The sequence below is a fragment of the Mastacembelus armatus genome, chromosome 4 (assembly GCF_900324485.2).
Source record: "Mastacembelus armatus chromosome 4, fMasArm1.2, whole genome shotgun sequence".
Lineage (NCBI taxonomy): Eukaryota > Metazoa > Chordata > Actinopteri > Synbranchiformes > Mastacembelidae > Mastacembelus > Mastacembelus armatus.
This window is the reverse complement of record NC_046636.1, coordinates 22,363,985-22,383,724: the sequence shown is the minus strand read 5'-3', so window position 1 is coordinate 22,383,724 and position 19,740 is coordinate 22,363,985. Positions and strand designations below refer to the sequence as shown.

Sequence of the window (19,740 nt, the reverse complement as noted above, 5' to 3'; positions counted from 1 at the left end):
TTGTGGGTGGTAACGAGAGAAAGAACAAGTACGCTATTCTAAAGGCTTCAGTCGACAGCAGCTACAGCATGGCTTTTAAAAGGAAAAAGAAGGTAGACATCTGAAACAATGACAGCATAGGAATTGTAGATAAAATTAAATTGTGTTCTAATTTTACAATAGTGTGAGATTATACAGTGGGATTTTGAAGTGTAAGATTATGTGAATGGAGACAGCATGAGGCAAGTTTTTGATCATTTATTTTACAAAATCTAATTACAAGAAATATTCAACTCTAAAAATAACTCAGAAGTGAAATGAGAATCCATAGATAAGTCAAAGTTGGAACATTTTGAGTTTCTTTCACTGGCCCTCCTGAATGTCAATCCAGAACATCTGGAAAATAAAACAAAAACTCAATTTATTTAACAAATTGACATTTCTGACTTTCTTCTGAACTAAGCAACAACTGTATTAACACTAACATTTGGTGACCTCATGTAAATCCAAAGTCCAAAATTGTAATCTACCAACCGTGGAATCTTTCAAAAAATGCTTAATGTTTACACAGCAGTAAAGTATCTATGAGGCTAATATTACAAGCTGAATTTGGTCAATATGACACTACCAACCTAAATACAAATTTATTCCATGTAACGTACTTGTGTCTTACTGGACCAGCCTGTATGTGATGTACCTTCCAGCTGTTTCACTAGGTCTGATGATCTTTACCACCTGGAAATGTAGGGGAAAAAAGTAGCAAAACGAGGACGAACTCTGGTACAGATCGACACTATTTAGTTTCCTATCTCACTCTGATCATTAAATGAGTAACAGACTGAACACAATGTGCATTTTTCTTTATATACTGGTTGCTCATTCAAATTGCAGCTGGCTACCACACCATAAATGTAAAACCAAAAAAGAGATAACATGTATGTTTATGAGAAGATACACTAGTATTACATAACACCACGTTGCCATGTATTGGTGCATACTCTGCATAATTAAGTGTCTTCAGGATGTCTTACCTGTCCTCTCTTCAAGCCAAAGTAGCGAGCAACGGGGTCCCCAGCCTGGATCCTTGGCAACTGACTCTCTTTTAATTTACTGATGTAAAAATGTTAAGGAAGGATAATGAACTGTGTATATTTCCATAAAGACTTAAGTTTTATAAAGACAGTACTTACAACTCAAAGTTGGTCTTTACCTAAACCAACTGTAATTTTATAATTTATTCCAAATAGTAACTACCAGGAGGATGAAGAAGAGCACTTTCAGTATGAAAACCTAGTTAAATATATCTGAATTACTATAAACAGTTCACTGTGAATGAGGATACTATCTTGCCAGAAGTTCAGTCACTTCCTCTTTTGTCATAACAATATGCTCTGGGACGAGCTGAAAAATAACATAACATGCAACAAACAAATAAGTTCATCAGAAACACAGTCATACAGTCATGATCACTTAGAAATATACTGGTGATGTGACACATCAGTGTGTTATGTACCTCATGCTCTGTGATGTTAATAAGCAGCTCCTGTTGTAAAAACTGCTCCAAAATGTATTTGGGTGCCATGTCGACTAGAGACTGTAAGAAGACATCTGCATATAAATGTTTTCCAAGACAGCAAAATCCAAACAAAGTGAAAAACCAAGGCAATCACAGCATCATTATAGGGCATATGCTTCTTCCTCTCCTTCACAGAAATAGTATATAGCACCTTTAACAGATAAAATAAAGTGCTTTGCAAAGTACATTAAAATATATAGGAGCAGATTTTGACCTGGTGACCTTAAGGCTCTGGAGGAGCTATAGGGGGTCAACAGGTCAAAGATGTACTCAGGGGCTTGGCCAGAAATAGCTCTATAAGTGAGCACTAGAATTTTAAAATTGATTCTCAATGTGAAGAGAATAGAAAACCAGTGTGATGTGGGCTCTTCCTGTTAAAAGCCTCACTGACTCCGTTTTGAAAGATTCTCCAGATGATAGTTTTTGAGCATCTGTCCTGAATGTTGATCCAAGGACATGGATTGGTCCAAGCCAACACCGAGGCTCCTGATGCTCGACTGAACAGAGGAGCACCAAGGCGTGTGTGTTATGTATGTGTCAGCACTTGCGTCAGTTGGTGTTTACCTGTTTGGCTGAGGGTGTCATGCCCATCTGAACAACAATGATGGCTCGTGTGATGTTCTCTTCCTGCATCCTCTGACAGTACATCTTAATTGTCTTGATTCCTACCTTGGGTTCCTCTGAAAAATGAATAAAAACGACTCCAAATCATGATCAAACAGTTTTACTAAGGAGAAAAGAAACTACACTGGACTCGTCTTCATTTGCACAGCAGTTTGTGAACAGCATTAAATGTTAACGTACCAGGGAAAAAAACAAACATCTGGTCTGTAGGGTCGTCATTGTGAGCCACCAGCACAGTGAGGTCTGTGCGTCTCGGCCGACCTTCGCTGGGTTTGTCGCCAAACTGACTCTTGAACTCATCCAAAGTCTGGTCCAACTCGTCCTGTGTCACCAGGTACCCTCTATCATGGCACAGCTGAGCGCACACAGGTGGCGAAATGAAGTCAGGAGTGCAAACCATCAAGCAGGCTTAAAGTAACTAACGTTAGGTTAGGTGCCCATGTAGAAACAAGCATCTTGTCAATACACGACCAACCAAATATGAACAAACTACCCAGCACTGACACCAACTCTAACGTTACAGAGCGGAACAACAGCTTTAGCTACATGCTAACAAGCTAACGCTGTATCCTAACCTAACGCACCTGCATGATGGTCTTGCGGATCTTCCACAGTCTGTATGTTTCCTCCTCATCATCCATGTTGTTTCAAGTATTTTATAGACGCTGAATCTAAGTTTAAGTTTGGTTCATCTATCGGTCTCCCTCTCTTTAGCGGACGAACCGTCGCACGTTTTCCTTTACCGACGCTAGCTGATGACGTCAGTGCGTGCTGAAGGGGGGAGCGGGCCTGTGATTGGAAGAGCATGGCCTCTCAGTTCACAAGATGAGGCCGTTATACGTGTGTGCGGCGTTTGGGGCTGCGGTCAGCGGCGCAGTACTACTGTCGGTGCCGCTGTATTTTGTTTTATCCACAATGGTAACGTACAGCCCTTGACATGTGTGGTCTGGATGCCGATGTGCGTAAACAGTTCGTAACTTGCTGTTAAACATCTGCTGTAGCCACAGCTGGATACGAGCTGTTAGCATGTTAGCAGTGAATGATGTCGTAGGTAAAAGTTACCATCTGTATGGCTGTTCGTGGCTGCGCATGAATGCTACAGTTTTGCGTCTGCACTGTCTCGCCCTTCTCCCTGTTAGTGCACGAGTATAAACACAGGCACACTGTCGCATTGAGGGTGCTGCTATGTGCAAACAGTATAAAGGTACATGTCACTTCACCGGATGTTTCTGCAGCAGCACGCCCCCATCTGGCATCTGGTTGACAGGCGTGTTATGAGTGTGTGTGGACTTGATGTGTTACAGATGATTTATTATTTCGGATTTTAAAGTTTATTTTTGTTTACTACTAACATCCTGTAGCATCAGAATCCTGGTGGGAAAAGTGCCTTTTTTTAACTTAGGTAAAAGAAGCTTTATCAAACCATAAACACTTTGTATACTGTCAATAATCAATCTAGAACATTGCATCACATATTGTTTACAATAAAGTACAGGGATTTCTGTAAAGGAGGTGGATAAGACACTTTAAAAGGAAAGTACTAAAGTGAAGTACAAGTATTGTCATTGATGATCATAAGTACACTACTAGAATAAATGTACTTAGTTACCTACAGTAGTTACAGCAAAGTATTTCACAAAAATAGAATAATTCCATGAATGTGACATAGACTACTTCCTCTACTATAGTATCTGCTAGTTTGTCATATGTTTTGAATATAATGTAGGCTATTTGAAAATATTTACTGAAACATAAAAGGCCATTTTGCTGTACTGGTATTTCTTCAGTGCAGACTGAACACAGTGAAATAATATAAATCAGATCAACATGTTGCCCAATCACTCCCTTTTTGTGTAATACCATGCTTTACTTGGCCTGGTCTAGCAGTTCCACTGGTATTACCACACTGTTGTGTAGCAATGTGTTATGAAATACAGATTATTTCCATTTTTTAAAATTACTTAAAACAGTAACACTGTTGTAGATTATGGGTATTTGGAATGAACAAACGTTTTTTACTCAGCCAGTGTAACTCTAATATCACAGTGAGATTTAGGGGGTTCTTTGTGGTGACAATGTTGCTGATTCCCTGATGTAACATTTTGTTTTTCCTTCAGATATTAAGCACATTACATAATGAGTTTGTGTATTTCTTCACACTGTTGGTCTTTGTCCAGGCTACATGGAGCTCAACCTCCCATGGGCATTATTTGCTTTTATAAGGAGTCAATAGTCTTGATGAGTTTTTATATTGTTGTGAACTGTGGACTAGCACACATTTCTGTTGTGGATTTATCAATCAGCAGCAGAGAAGGACCTATTGAAGAAGTAGAGCCTATCAGTTCTGTTAATGATCACCTGCTCCTTTTACATGAGGACTTTGGAATGTGTGATCTCTCATTTTAGTAGGACTGTGGCTCAAGAAATTGGGTGTAGTTGAAGCCAGTCAGGGATTCAGAGGTTTGATCGCTTTCTGCTTTCAGAGGACATTACTTAAGGACACTCATGCGCCTGACAGGGCCAACTATTCTTTTCTCTTTCCTACTCCAGGCCATGGTAAGAAAAAATGTCATTTGAAAAGTTGCTGTTGGTCCCCAGCCTTGTTTTTGGAGAATGTCAGATTTCGTTTAATTTAATCAGTCAATAGTAAAAGAATTACACAAACTTTGGAAATAGGATGTCTTCTTTGTGTGTTTAATCTATTTTTGTTAAACCTGATGTATTTATCATTTAATGTGTTTTTTGTAATAATTTGTACCCAGTCAAGATATAACACACATATATTTAAAGGTGTTTTTCCAGAGTAAATGGCTGCACTTGTCAGTGCATTTGTCAGTGCTGTATCAGCTGGAACATATTTCTTGATGTCTAACAATCATGTGTGAAAGTCCCTGCTTACACAGTGTCTGATTGTGCACTTTGGAAGGAAGCGTCCATCACTCAATTCTATTTTTACCCCTCTTTCTTCCTAACAGTCTACCCCGACAGAGGACTGGCAGAGGGCCACATCTATTTATGATTTCTCAGCAACAGATATCGATGGTAATGTGGTTTCCCTAGAAAAATACAGGTAAGTCGGTTAGGTTAGATTTGCCTCAGCATCCCATTACATGCCTACCACCACTAAAACATTTATGGATATGTTTTTTTGTATTTTCAGGGGAAATGTTGTCATCATCACCAATGTTGCCTCTAAGTGAGGTAAAACTCCAATAAACTACTCTCAGTTTGCGGAAATGCACGCCAAGTACGCTGAGAGAGGTTTAAGCATCCTTGCCTTTCCTTCAAACCAGTTTGGGAACCAGGTACACTAACACTATTTTTTAAAGCACCATGATAGAACAGGCCTAGGACTGAGCTGAAACTTTCATGTTATGTAAATGTGGATGAAGTAACTCAAATTGCAAAATAGTAAGAAATCCAGTGTATTCTTTACTAATAATGTTATCGTGTTAGTAACATGGAATAGTTTTTATTTTTTTCATGAAAAGGAACACCATATTTGGGCCAATTTGGTTATTAATTTTGTTTTTATAAGCACTGGTTTAATAGTTTGAATGGTAGTTGTAAATATCTAGAATTTTATATTTACATATGGCACAGTTCAAGGTCTTAGTGGTGTTGATCAGTTTTGTCTTTCCTCACTTGTTTCACTTTGTAGGAGCCAGGAAACGAATCTCAGATCAAGCAGTTTGCCCAGTCCTACAATGCCCAGTTTGACATGTTCAGTAAGATCAGTGTGAATGGGAACAATGCTCATCCTCTGTGGAAGTGGCTGAAGGAGCAGCCCAATGGAAAGGGCTTCCTGGGGAAGTAAGTAGTGAACGGATAGACTCCACACATCCACTCAAAATAGACAGGGTGGCATTTACCTTATGAAATAAAGGCTTGGGTGGGCTAATTATATTCAGTATATTGACACTGTGATGTCATGAAAAATATTTTTGATTGAATTAAAATGTTCATCCACTGATGATGTTCTAACAAATGACTTGTTTTTGTTCCTGCAGTAATATCAAGTGGAACTTCACTAAGGTATTTTTCATTTTCAGTTATTTATTGTATATTAAGTCCAGATTTGCTAGAGCAAACATCTTGTAATTTTACCAGTACTGAGCTTGCATGATCTTTCTAGTGTCTTCACTATTATCATGACAAAGCAGAATACTCATACCATATTTGAGGATATAAAATAATTATTGGAAGCAGCCCTTAAATACTTGTCATGAATGGTCTTATTCAAAAGCAAAACAATTAGTTTTTGAAAAGTTTATTCTTTTTCCCTTCTTTCTAGTTTTTGATCAATAGAGAGGGGCAGGTGGTGAAAAGATACGGACCCCTGGATGATCCAAGTGTATGTAAAAACAACTTACACTATTACAAATACTACAGTGTATAGTGCACTTTACTGATTGACATAAGCCCATGTTTATAATTCATGGAAACAGTGCAAGATGTGTAAGTTACCATAATTGTAACTACATATATTATGTGCATAGTGTTATGTCATTTGAGGTCTTATTAATACACTTTGATTAGGACTTGCAATAGATCCAAACTTCTACTCTTATTGTCCTGTTTGCTTTCCAGGTGGTGGAGAAGGATCTTCCCCAATATCTTTAATCCCATAATGGATAACTGACACCTAACTTACTGATGCGCCATCTATTTTGTCTTTCCATCAGTCTTTCTTCTCCTATCTCTCCAAGCATTAGTGTATATAGTTTGGATCCAACCCAGACCAGTGACGGTCTATTCATAAACCCGCATGGCGGACAGAGCAGACCTGATGAAAATGGCGTGCAAACCTCCTGGGAGGATTAACAAGCTTATATGCATCTGACTCTCTGGAGAGAAGGAGAAAGAATCCCTTAATGTATCACTTACACTTTTAGCATATTAATGTGTGGTTTTTGTTCCCATGACAAACTACACCATGATTTTGTTCTAATGATCTTTTGTCTCTGATATAAATTATATGCCAGTAAAACTTTGACATTTCTCCTTTGTAAATATTGTTTTTTCTGGTAGAATAGATTTTGTCCTGAACTATTAATGAGCATAATAGCCTTTCTTTTTGTACAATGCAAACAGTTTAACATGTCAGAAAATCAATTTCTGTCATACTGAAAGATATATGTGTTGAGTCAAAATCATTAACAAGTGAGCTCTGGAGACAAAAATGAAATTGTGGGATTTGTCCTGGTCAAACAATGCATGGTGGAGTTGACATTGGAGCCATGGTACAGAAGCTCAATACTTACATGACAGGCCCAGAAATAATTAGTTACTGTACTCAGTTTGATTATTGGGAGGTGGGTACATATTGAGGTTGAGATGGTGATAGTGTCAGTAGAAAAAAACACTCCTTGATTAAACTGCTAACCACTCAATACAATGTGTGCACAGAAGGATGGTTGAAGAAAACAGTAGTTTAAGGTTTTAGTCAAACAGCTGATTGGCACTAATAATAGAAGTACAAATGTTCTCCTATGAACCCTTGGTTTTTGCTCATGTTTTTTACATTCTTGACAAATTAATATTAATAGTGTTGCCAGCACTTTAATTAGAGAAGAACACATTTTGGAGCTAGAGACCTTATAAATTCAGCCAAGGTCAAGTGGCCAGTATAGTGGCAGAGCTTATGTGGTAATAGTGTTGCAGCAACGGGCTCTTAAATGAACAACTGTCAAACTTGTAATTGTTATTATGGCCTATGTGATTTAGTTCATGATTTTTGATCAGGCTTTCAAAACTGATTTTTTTTTAATGAAACCACTAAAAATGACAAATACATGCAACACTATAATGAAATTGGTCCGTTTTAGTGTAATTCATAGCAAACCCTGTTAACTCTGACTCTTCCTCTATAAAGCACAAAGTAATTCACATGTATAACAAAGAAGTGCTGATGTGCTGCACCCACTGACCACAGCACAGCGGACAGAGTGGCTCCTGCTGCAGGTCCCTGTGCGTCCTGCAGAGGGAGCCACGGTGCCCAGCAGCACCCAACCAGGCAGCAGCCCCGTAGCAGCAGCAAGTGCGGTGCAGTCGACCAGAGAGGCTGAGAGGAGAGGACTGTGCACCGCCGTCGTGAAGAAACACCGCGCAGCTGAAAGGACGGATGACGGGATAACTATCACACGTCCCCCGTTTCATTACTGCTGCATATCACACAGCACCTTCCTCCTCCCCTCCTTCCTCCACCGGGGTCGCACCGTCGCTGTGGGTCTTTCATCCGGAGGGCTTGTTTGTTTTTCCTCCGGGAGGCTGAATGGAAGCAGCAGCCGAGGGAGCGGTCGGGCTGTCGGAGGCCAGGGACGGGAGCCCGCTATCCGGGGCTACAGCATCCGATGATGCGGACACGGTGGTCGGAGTGAGCTACGGGGTGGACGCCGCAGACATGGGTACGCCGCAGCTTCAAATATACGCTTTAAGTTTTAATTTTATTATCCTCACATCCATTTCCATGTAGGTGCCCGATACTACACTGAAACCAAAAGTCCCGACTCATCTGAGCTAGCAGGGAGCTGCTGAGCTAGGCCAGTAGCTAAGTCAGCGTCATGGATGAGGGCAGCAGGTGAAGCACCGTAGACAATGTGTGTGTTAATGTATAGGGCAGTGCTGTTTTCATGTGGGTAGACTCGTGACTAGTCAGTAACAATACAAACACGGCTTGGAAACGAACAGATGTTTAAAAGAGAAAGGATGTATAGTGTGGCTGCAAATATTTCCAATTACCTGTAGGAGCAGCCAGGGGTGTGGCTTGGATTCTGACCACTTCCTTCAGGAACAACATGTCTCCCCCTGGGTTTTTTTTTTAAAAATAGGATTATCATTATCTGTCTGTCTGTCTTTCCATCCAGCTTTACACACCTAGAACCACCATCTCTTACCCACAGGCTGTAGAAAAACACCCATTACGCTTCTGAAGAATCATTTAGTGGCTTTACAGTTTGCCTCCATCTTGACATTTACTGGAGCCAGATAATCCAGATTTTGGCAAGTAGGGGGCGGGGCGTGATGATCAAGCTGCAGCCCCTGTGGCTGACTGTGACAGGCTAAGGCACTTGGCAATGAGACATATTTGATGAGTGTTTCTTTTTCATTGATGCTAAGACACCTTAATATAAAAAAAGCTCTGGATCATAACAGTCATTTTAACACTGGCTCTGTTAAGAAGCCGTGGCAGTGTGACAATGAACCAGCATTTTCAGCCAACATGTGTTTGATAGTTTTTTTAAACTGTCAAATATCCTTAGGCAGTCTCAATAATATTGGTATTAGTTGGAATATATTGGCCCTGTGATGGACTGGTGACCTGTCCAGGGTGTACCCCTGCCTTCACCCAAAGTGAGTTGGGATAGGCTCCAGCAGATCCCTGTGACCCTAATTAGGAATAAGTGAGTATAGATAATGGACGGATGGATGGATGGATGGGTTATATCCATCCATCACCTTGATACTTTTATCTAAAAGCTTGCAGATTGCAGTCGAAGGGGCTGTTGTACAATAGGCATGCCCTGCTTGGTTTCCACCCTCCGTGGAAGATGTAGCAATCAAATTACTAACTCCGCAGCTGAGCAACACATCATCCAGACTTTATTAGACGGGATGGTGTATAAGGTGAAATTGCCAACTCCAATATTGTTGAAAGATTTGAGGTAGTAATACTGATTATATTACTTTTACATTTTTACAAAGTCTCTGTTTATAGTTTTGCACGTTGGGTGAATAGCGTTTATCTGATTTGTCACTGCTGTGTTATGTGGAAGTATCTTAAAATATAAGTGCCCTCCTCACAGCAGTTGTGTAGATTGTGGCCATACTTAAGGTTACGTATCTGTCGTAAATGATTTCTGGGAAGATGAGCAGGATTTGTAAAAGCCAGCTTTCTAAGGTTTTTAATGATTTTGTTTGTTTGATTATGTGAAGATTTCCTTGTGTGAATTTAGGGTAAGTGATAGGTCTCTTTAGACAGGCTTTGTGATTTAAGAAAAATCAATTATGCTCTCTGTTTGCATAGGGAGAAGATCAGATTTTGATAGAACATAGTCCCGTCTCCATACATGTTGTTGTGCAGTCATCTCTAATAAATTTTAGCTGAACTTTCTTATCTAGAGACTTCTTAAATCAAGGTACAGTTGGTGAAATAATTCATTGAAGATCATAATAAAAGACTGCGTCATCAGCATAGAGATGTGTCGATGTATGTTTCTGCAGGACTTTTGGGCTTCTGGGTCTAACAGCTGTCAGTTATGTTCTGCTCACTGGTCATGTTCCCTCATTTTTGGGGTTTTCATTTTGGGGTGGAAAGTGCTGAGTTTGGCAAAAGCTCAGTAACACGCAACAGAACAGGCTTATGAATCAAAATGCTGTTGGGTTGGTTCTTGTGCTTAGCTGTATCAGAGGGTAAAATGGAAGCAGGGTGCCTTTGGCTGCAGATGCCTTTTTATAGCATGCTTGCTGGCGCGTGTCTCATACACTGAGGGTTATTTCATGAGTGTGTGCCTGTTAAGTCAATGCACCTTCACATGCAATGGAAAACACAGGCTCTAGTGGAGCGAGGGAGGGATGGTGCATGAGCCAATGCATTATTGAGTGCAGCTCTATCCTGCCAGTGTATATATTACAATGTATTCAGGTTGGTTGCTTTATAGACAATATGCATTCACCTGTCTGTGCTGTATACTGGGATCCTTAACACTGACAGAGAAACGCAAAATATGTTTAAAATAAAAACAACAGCTCTTCATGTTATGATTTAACGTGTAGTGTAATTACGGTGGATAGAGGAGAGACTTGTAAGACACTCTTTTTATTTTGAACATATCATCATATATGTCACATATGTCCTCAGTTTTGTTCATCTCCAGAACAGTAAATGCTGGGGGATGAGCTGGTTGCAAATATTTCTGAGGCAACACATATTTATACCAGTCGTTCTTGCTGCACAACATGCTATACTACTAGGGCAGCATTTTATTATTGTTCAGTGAAATTAAAAAGACAATTTAATTAAGGAAAAAGACAGTCTGGTTGATAATTTACAGCAAGTTGCCTTGTGAAACAATGCAAGTTCCTTCCAAAACAGCCAAAGTTGTCTCTGAATATGTGCAAGCATAAATAATGATAAATAAATAAAGTTTAATGTTTCATGAGTTATACAATTTAAATCTATCAATTAAATGGGTTTTAGGTTGAAATGAGGGGAAACCCACATAAACTACCACACGAGTGCATTTATTATGTAACGTGCAGGACATTACCATAATAGGGCCGACAAAGAAAAGGAGTTTGGTCATAAGTTTCTGTGAGATCTCGTGTCTGTGGATCTCACCCGCTGTAAAATTGGCTACAAATAGCAGGTGTGTGGTCTCCCGCTCTGGTTGAATTGTCTAGCGTGTGCACTCAGAGGATTATAATGTCAAAAATTGGTTGAAACTGTCCTTATATCTGTGGCCTCACACGTTTTAAAATGTGATTGGCATTGGAAAATTATCTAATGTGCGACCAGCCTACAGCAGAGTAAAAGGATAATGTCATAATATGACCAACAATGAATGTGCAAACACATCAGTTCCAAGGTAATGATATTACACTACACACTCTCATAATCTCTTTCACTGTTTGAATGATTTAGTCTTAAATTGTGCTGCCTGCGGGACGAGTTCATCAGAGAATTTTCAGCCAGAGTGAAATTACCTTTAACTTATTCCTCTTTTTGTATCGTCACACCTTGCAATACTTGTCATTCTCTTTAAGAGCTATTCCATTATGAGCCATTCAGCTGAAATGTATTTAACCCAGAGACTGTGTATATTTGTATGAGAGCATAATGACCATGTGGTGTTGGCAGTGGTCAGTAGGATTGAATGGAAATGTCAGCTACAAAGGTCTCTCTTCAGTCTCATTGGTTCCTGCAGATGTCTGATGTTCATGTAGCATGTCAAAGTTCTAAACCTGAGAGCCTGGCTAATGTCAGATCCTGCGTATGTGTAATTGCAGGCTGTGTCGTTCAGCTCAGAATGTGTGAATACAGCGTTGTGTGGGTGTCACAGCTGGCTGTTAAATAGCTGTCTTGAGTATTTAGTCCCATTCAGCGTTCCTCATCCTCACGCAGTTGTAATTTGTTCCCACAGTCTCCTCTCAACAAAAGAGCATTAATCTCTCCTATATTGTCCCACCACTGGTACTCAAGCCTGCTCACGTTCATCTCACCTCCTCTTACACCCAAGTGATCTACAACTCACCCACCTCCTCCAATGTGAAAGTTTCCCTAAGCTTTGCCACTCATTTGTCACTATCGTTCAGTCCTGCCCCACTCTGTATTTTTCTGATCTCCACTTTAGGCATGGACTGTCAAAACTGCTGATGGAAGCACATAGAGTGATTGCCTCCTGTGGAATCTACCATCCATCTGCTTCCTCCTTGTTCTTTCTGCAAGATCTCTCTCTCTCCCTCACAAAGTGATGTGTCAGGATCAGTTTGTATCCCAGTGGCCATCTCACGGAGACTGTATAGGATGCTGACCCGCTGCCTGGTTGCTTGACGTCATGTTATTTAACGTAGAAGATGACGCAGTTCAGTTACGTCTTACACACTGCTGAATTTGTCTGCAAGTGGGGGTGTGTGTGCTACAGTAGCTATTTTAAACAGACAGGCAGGGCAGAAGCATTGTGGTTGCTGTTGTGTGTTCTTGTGCTTGGCCAGTGCTTTTATTTTCTATTTTTTGTTAGTGATATCTCCTGGGAAAAGAAGTAAGGGTAAGAATCAATAGAGGAGGGAGGAGAGACATAAAGACTTTTAGGTTGTACTTTCCTCTGTTGTGGTGTATTTACAGCTGTTAAAGACTTTTTTTATGTTCCACTGCATGAGTCATAAGAGTTTACACTTGCATGGCTGCAGTGTCACATTGCCCTGGCTTCCCTCAGAGGGCAAATAAAACCTGCAGTTTTCAATTAAGAGAGTTACTGTGCCCACCATGCACACTATTATTACTTCATAATCAGAACCTGGAGCATCAGTGCATTCAAACAGGAGCACAAAGCCATCAGACCTTTCTGAGCTACTCACATAAACTTAGTTGTGGTTGTTTTGAGCCAAAAAAGCATTTGAGTGTTGCCTGCTAGGAACATGGTACAGTAATTGCCCCTGTTCTGGTACAAAGGAGGTTACAAGCAAGGTTTCATACACTGATTGCAGAACTGCTACTACTGACTGCAGTGACTGTACCAGTCAGGGAAGCTCCAGCCAGTAAGAGCATCCTCAGTTCACCAGACAGCTGGAGCTGGTTTACTCTGTGCCTCCATCCACACTCCACACCATAGCTTTATCATTCCTTTTTATTTATTTGTTCCTTTTTTTCCTACAAAAACCTTTAAGTATTAAAGCTGTATATATATATTCATTCAGTTCAGTTCATGATTTCCATCCATCCATCCATCCATCCATCATCTATACCCGCTTATTCCTTAACCAGGGTCACAGGGATCTACTGGAGCCTATCCCAGCTCTTTTTTGGGTGGAAGGCAGGGGTACACCCTGGACAGGTCACCAGTCCATCACAGGGCCACATAGAGACACACAAAGACAAACAACCACACACACTCACACTCACTCCTATGGGCAATTTAGAGTCCAATTCATGATTTAATCAATTAATAAATCTACAGGAGAAAATAAACAGAATTACTAATAATTATGCAATTCATTTTTAAACCAAATATTCCATGTTTTAAATGTGAAGATGCTTGTCTTAGTTTACATCTAATTTGTTCTTGAAAATGAACATTACAGTATAACCTATATAATAATCTGTTATAATTAATCAGTTAATCCAGTAAAGTATATCATAATAACCAAGTAAGAAAAAAATTTAAATTATGTAAACAAAATAGATGTTTTTTCATGTTTTATATCCTTATTGATTGCTCTTTGTGCTCTCATCAGTACTTTCTAATCGAGTTTTAGAGTCGGTGTATAGTTAAGTCTGTCACTGTAAAATATAAGTCTGTGTAGTCTGTCCCTGTTTGAAATGCACAGCAAGCAAAACTGTGAAGAGAAATGAAGAGAGCGACACCCGAGGGTTTATGTAAGTTTAATAGGGCCTGAGCAATGAGAAAATTCATTCATTCATTAAACAGTGTGGACCTAGTTGGCAAGGTCAGTCTCTCTCTCCTGGTATAATACTCTACTCCTGCCTAATGTGATAGTGAATATTGTGTGACCATGGATTTTGTCTTAGCTACCATAAACTCATTGATGAGATTGGGGAAGATTTAATGCACTTTTAGTGCTTAGTTTCTGACCCATTCTTTGCCCACTCCAGTGATGTGTGTGTTGTTAATGAATTAGGCATACCGATGTGAAAGCATTGCTCGCCTGTCATCTGAGACACAGCTTACTGTATATGATTGTAAACATGGGTTGTGCAAATAATCAGAGGAGATATGGTCAGTATGGACGAGTCTGCTGGATTTACTCCTGTAAGCTTAAATATCTAATAATGACAAATGTTTTGTCAGTATACATATTTTTGACTTGTTCCTTGCTTGCATTTTGCGCTCATAAAGTGATTTCATGTACATGAATACTGCCTTTCTATATGTTAATTACATGCATATTATAAACATGCAATACAAATTTACCTTTTCTCCCTGTGGATTGTCAAGGCTGTTATGCCACAGGTTTAACGTCATGTTGCTGCCAAACTGCAACATGTTCTTCTCCAAAATCCCATCAGTGTGTGATTTTTGCTTTCCTTGTGCTGCAGGGAAAATACTTCCTCCACTCCTCTCCAGGCTCTCTCCACAGATGTCTGTTTCCTACATGTTGTGCCATTCTGTGGGCAGTCTGGAGAGGAGGACTAATTTTCTGTACAATTTTGAGCTAGATCAGCAGCTGCAGACTGTGTTATTTGCTGCATTGTATTTTACAAAATACCAGGGCTGCTGCTAATCACCATTCTGTGTATTTCTATTAACTTTACACCCATGGCCACCTACCTATTGTCCCCCTGTCTTCTCCTGTCCTCCTCAGTCCTTAAAAGGACTGCTAGCTCCCAGCTTTCACTGCATTTTGAGGATCAGCAAGGATAACTAGGCTCAGTCCTGATCTAAAAGCCCAGCAATGAAAAACATACTGAAATTGCATAAGAGTTTGAGCAGTTTTATGTGTGTGTGTGAGATTTGCAGGGAGGACTGAGCTGTTTTTAGCTTCGCCCAGAAAACAGGGTGCTGCTACTCAGTTCTGCCTGCCAGTCACCCTTCCCTTGGGAGTATCGGACACACACACTCTTGACAACATTCCCAGGAGCCAATGTGCAGGGAAAAAAACATTACAAAAATATAGATATAGATATATAAATGATAGGTGCAACAACTCTTCTCCTGATGCGTGTTTGTACTGGCTCAGTCTGTGTTGATACACTGTTTGCAGGCATTACATTCCCTTATACACACGTCTATATCACTGAGAGTCAGGAGCTGAATCTTCTGAGGGAGTTTGCTGTTTTGATGACTCTGGTGATGTATACATGGTGATGTGTGTGTGTCTCTATGGTGTCTGCTGTCACTATGGTCTTAATAATATTCTGTCAGGGCTCAGCCAAGCAGCCAGACTCCTCTTCATTAAAGACATCTCTTTCTGCGTCCCCTCACATTGGAATTTCCATTTCAAAGTCTGCTGAGCTTTCAGGTCTCTCCTAGGAAAAATTACACTTTTATTCCCACCTGTTCCATTAGTCCAATCTACAGTGTGAAATGGAGACATAACTGTTGTCAGCTCCTCTGAACACCGGAGAGACTTCGACTGTAGTCATTAGCTGCTGTCTGTAACTGCCCAGCCACTTAATTCAGCCAGTGCTTGTTGTCAGTTAAATAAATAGACTTGGAGCGTGAAGGCGGGCGGTAGATGGAGAGCACTGGAGGGTGTGGCATTTTAATGTTTAACGATGATGATGAGTCTTTTTATAAAAGGTTTATTCTGTCAACCTTTCCCAAGCAGAGAAATGTCGACAGTTCAACTGATTACACAACAGAAGTGTAGACAATCCTGCATTCATCTGAAAAATGTTAAAAACAGAACTTGCATTTTCCCTGAAGCAAAGCAGCAGCAGTATGTTACAGGCAGCAGTCCAGAAAAACAGACTTCCACCCGTTGATGTGCTAAGACATCCTGCTACCCTGATAATCCAGACAGTTAGTCCAATAAACAGGAGAGAATGGATCTGGGATTAGGGATAGCAAAGTAATAGTATCCCTGACTTGGCCATCTTCACCTTGGAGCTGGTGTGTGCCTCAAGTTTTTTTTTTTGTTTTGTTTTGTTTTTTGTGAACCACAGTCGAAGCCCAGCCAACTGGATGTGAGTGTGACAGATAGATGTCAGTCTCTGTTATGTTGTTTTTGTGAAAATCAGTGGTGCTTGCTCTGTTTTGGTCTGCCAAAGGACAAGAGAAAAATCAAAGTCTTTTCTTAACTCAATCTTGGAAATAAACAAAACAATCAGTTACAGTTATATGTAGCAGCTAATCATTATTTTATTGTACATAGGCCTAAAATTCAGCAGCAAGACAAAGGCTGGTTTCTTTGGGTTCATTGTATAATGGTACATGTAGGAAGTGAAGAAAAAGCTGCCTAATCTTTGTATTGACAAACATTGAAAACAATGTATTTCTTGTCTCTTATAATTATCGGTGATGTCTCTGAACTTATATAAAGGAGATGAGAGTCAGTAGTCATTTAATCATTTATAGTTCAAGTAGCATCAATCTTGATAATTTAGTTTTTACTCTTAGTTACTCTTTGTGAAGTTGGAAGCCTATGGTATTTTTTAAGGGTTTCTTAGCAAACCAAAGTTTTATATTTGGCCCCAGCACCTGTAAATAAATGTACATTGTTCATCATCTAGCTTCAAACTAAATGTCTCAAAGGGCGTCTTTTTGATCCGGCTGAGTGCAGGAAGCCTTTTATTAAGTATTCTCGCTTGCCTGATTCTATTGATCATAATGGATGCCTTGGCATAGGGAAAAGCTGTCCTCTCTAGCCCACTGCTCCCTCCACACTTTTGCTGTTTGATTCAAAGTGTGTGATGTGCACTGACAGCAGAGGACGGAGCGGCTTTCTCCCCTCTGTGCACACCGCTTTGTTCGGTAAATCAGAGGAACGCTGAGGGGAAAGGTATTTTGTGGTGAAGGCTATGCATATGTGCTGACAGCATTGTGCCAGTTTGAGTCACGTTAACATATTTACAGTGAGGTTCAAGTGTATGTCCCACTGTAGTCTGTAAGTCATTGCCAACAAGTGTGTGTGTTTCTGCCTCTTTGTTTACATGCAGAAGCAGATAAGCCATAAGTATATTAATCTGCCAGAGGGCTGTAATTGCTAGGAACATTTAAAGCCACTTTGAAAAGCTCAGCTTTAGGAAGTTGATGACTCCTCAAAATGTCTCCATCCAAATAGCTCTGCACCAATCAACGAGGAATGTTGCAACAAATTTTTGAGTTGCTGGATGCACTCAGGTATCTACACCTACACATAAATAGTCACTGAGGCTGTTTACAGGCACATTAATATCAGGGTTTTACAGTATCTTTGTGCACAGTAAAATTCTGTCACAGACAACAGATTACTCTAAAAACAGTATTTATGTTTCTGTTGTCTGTACAGGTGTCTTTGACTTGTGTCACATTAGAGTCATGCTTTCAGTCTGTCTGAAAACAACACCTGCACAGACTACAGAGAGCCTTCAGAAGCCTGGAGCTCATTATATAGTATGTGCTTGTTACACATCACACCTTGAAAATCATGAAAGACTTGACAAGATCCAAAACACTATCGTTCGTCCAAATGTTCTCTATCAGGCCTTTTACCGCCTCCACTTTTTCATTCCGGGCCATGGCCACACACAGAGGATGAGAACCACGCTGACTGACTGGTGTGGTCATGGAAAAATACACAGCCACAGGCTACCCAGGCTACCAGGATCAAGGGCTCAGGGGTGGAATGGTCTGATGACACTGATTTAGGATCAGTTTGCCTTTGCTGAGTCTAAACATCAGCCATCACTGTTACATAACTCTCCTGAGCAGTGTGAACTAGGCTGAGGTTAACCATAAATTAACATATTCTAAAAAAAGAAGGTCCTCGAGGCGATGCTGTCTGCACCACTGAAGCATCCTGGACATGAGAGACGCTGACTCCATTTTCTTCCATTTTGCATTAACTAGGTTGCCTTGTTGATTTTTCTGTTTTTTTTTTTAATACTTGACATTGTTATGGGTTTTGGCTCTCTGTAGGGCAGGTCAGGTGCAGTTTGACAGGAAAATGGAAAATTAACAATCAGTCAGTAGCTGGAGCGCTAGCACTTAGTTTCTGCCAAGATAACAAACAGGCATGTGAGAGTGCCTCTTACTTAGCTCATCCTCTGGGAGTCCCATATTGATCCCATCTGGGTCAGACATCGCTGTCAGTAAAACATATTAATGACACCTAGAGAAAACGTTAACAAGTGAGTGACGAACCCAGATCATTATTTGTTTTGCGGCTGAAATGCACCACACTATGGTATGTATCTGCTGTTTGTGTAGTTTAAAACAAAAACAGGGCTATTTTATAGAGCTTGTTCAAAAACATATTGTATAACTTGCAGACAGTTAATTGTATATAACTCATGAATGTACTGGCATTAATGAAATTAAATGTCAGCAATGCAAACCACTTCAAGTGTGTCTTTTTGTTTTAATGCTTTTTGTTATCAAATCCTTCTTACTTAATGTGCAATATGAGGTTTTCAGTGTTTTCCCAGGTAAGTTTGTATCTGAGTAATTGACCTGTGTATGTGTCTCTGAATCATGTCATATGTTGGAGTGTGGCTGTGCTAATACCTATTTGACAGCAGAGCGAGAGGACACGTGTCTTAGTCATTAAAATGCGGCTTAAACTCAGTCGAAGAACCATGAAAACATGCAATATGTTTTGCAGATGTCAGGGTGTGGCACATTCCCCCTGACCCTGCGCCAGCATTTGTGTGTGAAAATGTTATAAATAACCCAGTATCTTGCTTCACCTCCCATGGAACGCTCTCTCCAGGGCTGTACGAGTGGGCCATTAAACCAACACATAGCAGTCCAGCTAGGCAACAGTCTCAGCTAGAAGCTATTTATTTGGATGGGTCTATTTGTTAGTAAATCCTCTGAAGAACTCTACAGACTGCTGGTGCTGCATGATGGTGGTGTAGGATCTGCAGCCTCTCAAATGGATGGATGGAATGCCAGTTAAGATAAATGGAGGGAGGTTAGCATTGCTGTGACTGCATAATGTTATCATGTCAGAGTCCTGAGGTACATTATAAAGGTTTTCATTTTTTATAGGGAAAAAATTATAATTATAAATATAATTATTGAGACTACTTACTCTAGATATAGCAGCTTTAAAACCATTGTTCCTTAATAGGATAACACTCAGCTGTTACATCCATTTATTGCAGATGTGCTGCTTTGTTGACGCATTCAGTACCTCATCATCATACCCCTAGAACAACTTTCTCTTCTTCCTCTATT

The 19,740-nt window shown here is 40.1% G+C and overlaps 3 protein-coding genes across 9 annotated transcripts in view; 2 read left to right on the top strand and 1 right to left on the bottom strand.

Moving 5' to 3' along the window:
* Positions 1-221: 221 nt before the first annotated feature.
* On the bottom strand, positions 222-2,931 carry polr2eb (RNA polymerase II, I and III subunit E, b). The gene is made up of 8 exons (XM_026304711.2): positions 2,764-2,931; positions 2,360-2,534; positions 2,120-2,235; positions 1,493-1,573; positions 1,322-1,380; positions 1,011-1,089; positions 642-714; positions 222-375 (listed from the first exon to the last, which is right to left on the bottom strand). The coding sequence occupies exons 1-7, from the start codon at positions 2,818-2,820 to the stop codon at positions 649-651; spliced, it is 633 nt and encodes a 210-aa protein (XP_026160496.1). The 5' UTR covers positions 2,821-2,931; the 3' UTR covers positions 222-375; positions 642-648.
* Positions 2,932-2,955: 24 nt separating this feature from the next.
* Positions 2,956-7,235, top strand: gpx4a (glutathione peroxidase 4a). 6 transcript variants are annotated; one of them, XM_026304715.1, is made up of 8 exons: positions 3,019-3,137; positions 4,663-4,735; positions 5,155-5,249; positions 5,340-5,484; positions 5,841-5,992; positions 6,190-6,214; positions 6,474-6,533; positions 6,770-7,235. In XM_026304715.1, exons 1-8 carry the CDS (start codon positions 3,130-3,132, stop codon positions 6,800-6,802), a joined length of 591 nt encoding a protein of 196 aa, XP_026160500.1. In that variant the 5' UTR covers positions 3,019-3,129; the 3' UTR covers positions 6,803-7,235. The 6 variants fall into 6 exon arrangements, with proteins under 6 accessions (XP_026160497.1, XP_026160500.1, XP_026160498.1 ...); XM_026304712.1 differs by lacking the exon at positions 4,663-4,735 and having other exon boundaries at positions 2,956-3,097; XM_026304713.1 differs by lacking the exon at positions 6,770-7,235 and having other exon boundaries at positions 6,474-6,578.
* An 849-nt stretch (positions 7,236-8,084) lies between these two features.
* The window catches only part of pip5k1ca (phosphatidylinositol-4-phosphate 5-kinase, type I, gamma a), a 35,545-nt gene continuing 23,889 nt past the window's right edge, over positions 8,085-19,740 (top strand). For both annotated transcript variants that reach the window (XM_026304708.1, XM_026304707.1), the window contains exon 1: positions 8,085-8,586. In XM_026304708.1, coding sequence (XP_026160493.1) covers positions 8,454-8,586 — 133 coding nt within the window. In that variant the 5' untranslated portion in view covers positions 8,085-8,453. The remainder of the gene's footprint in view (positions 8,587-19,740) is intronic.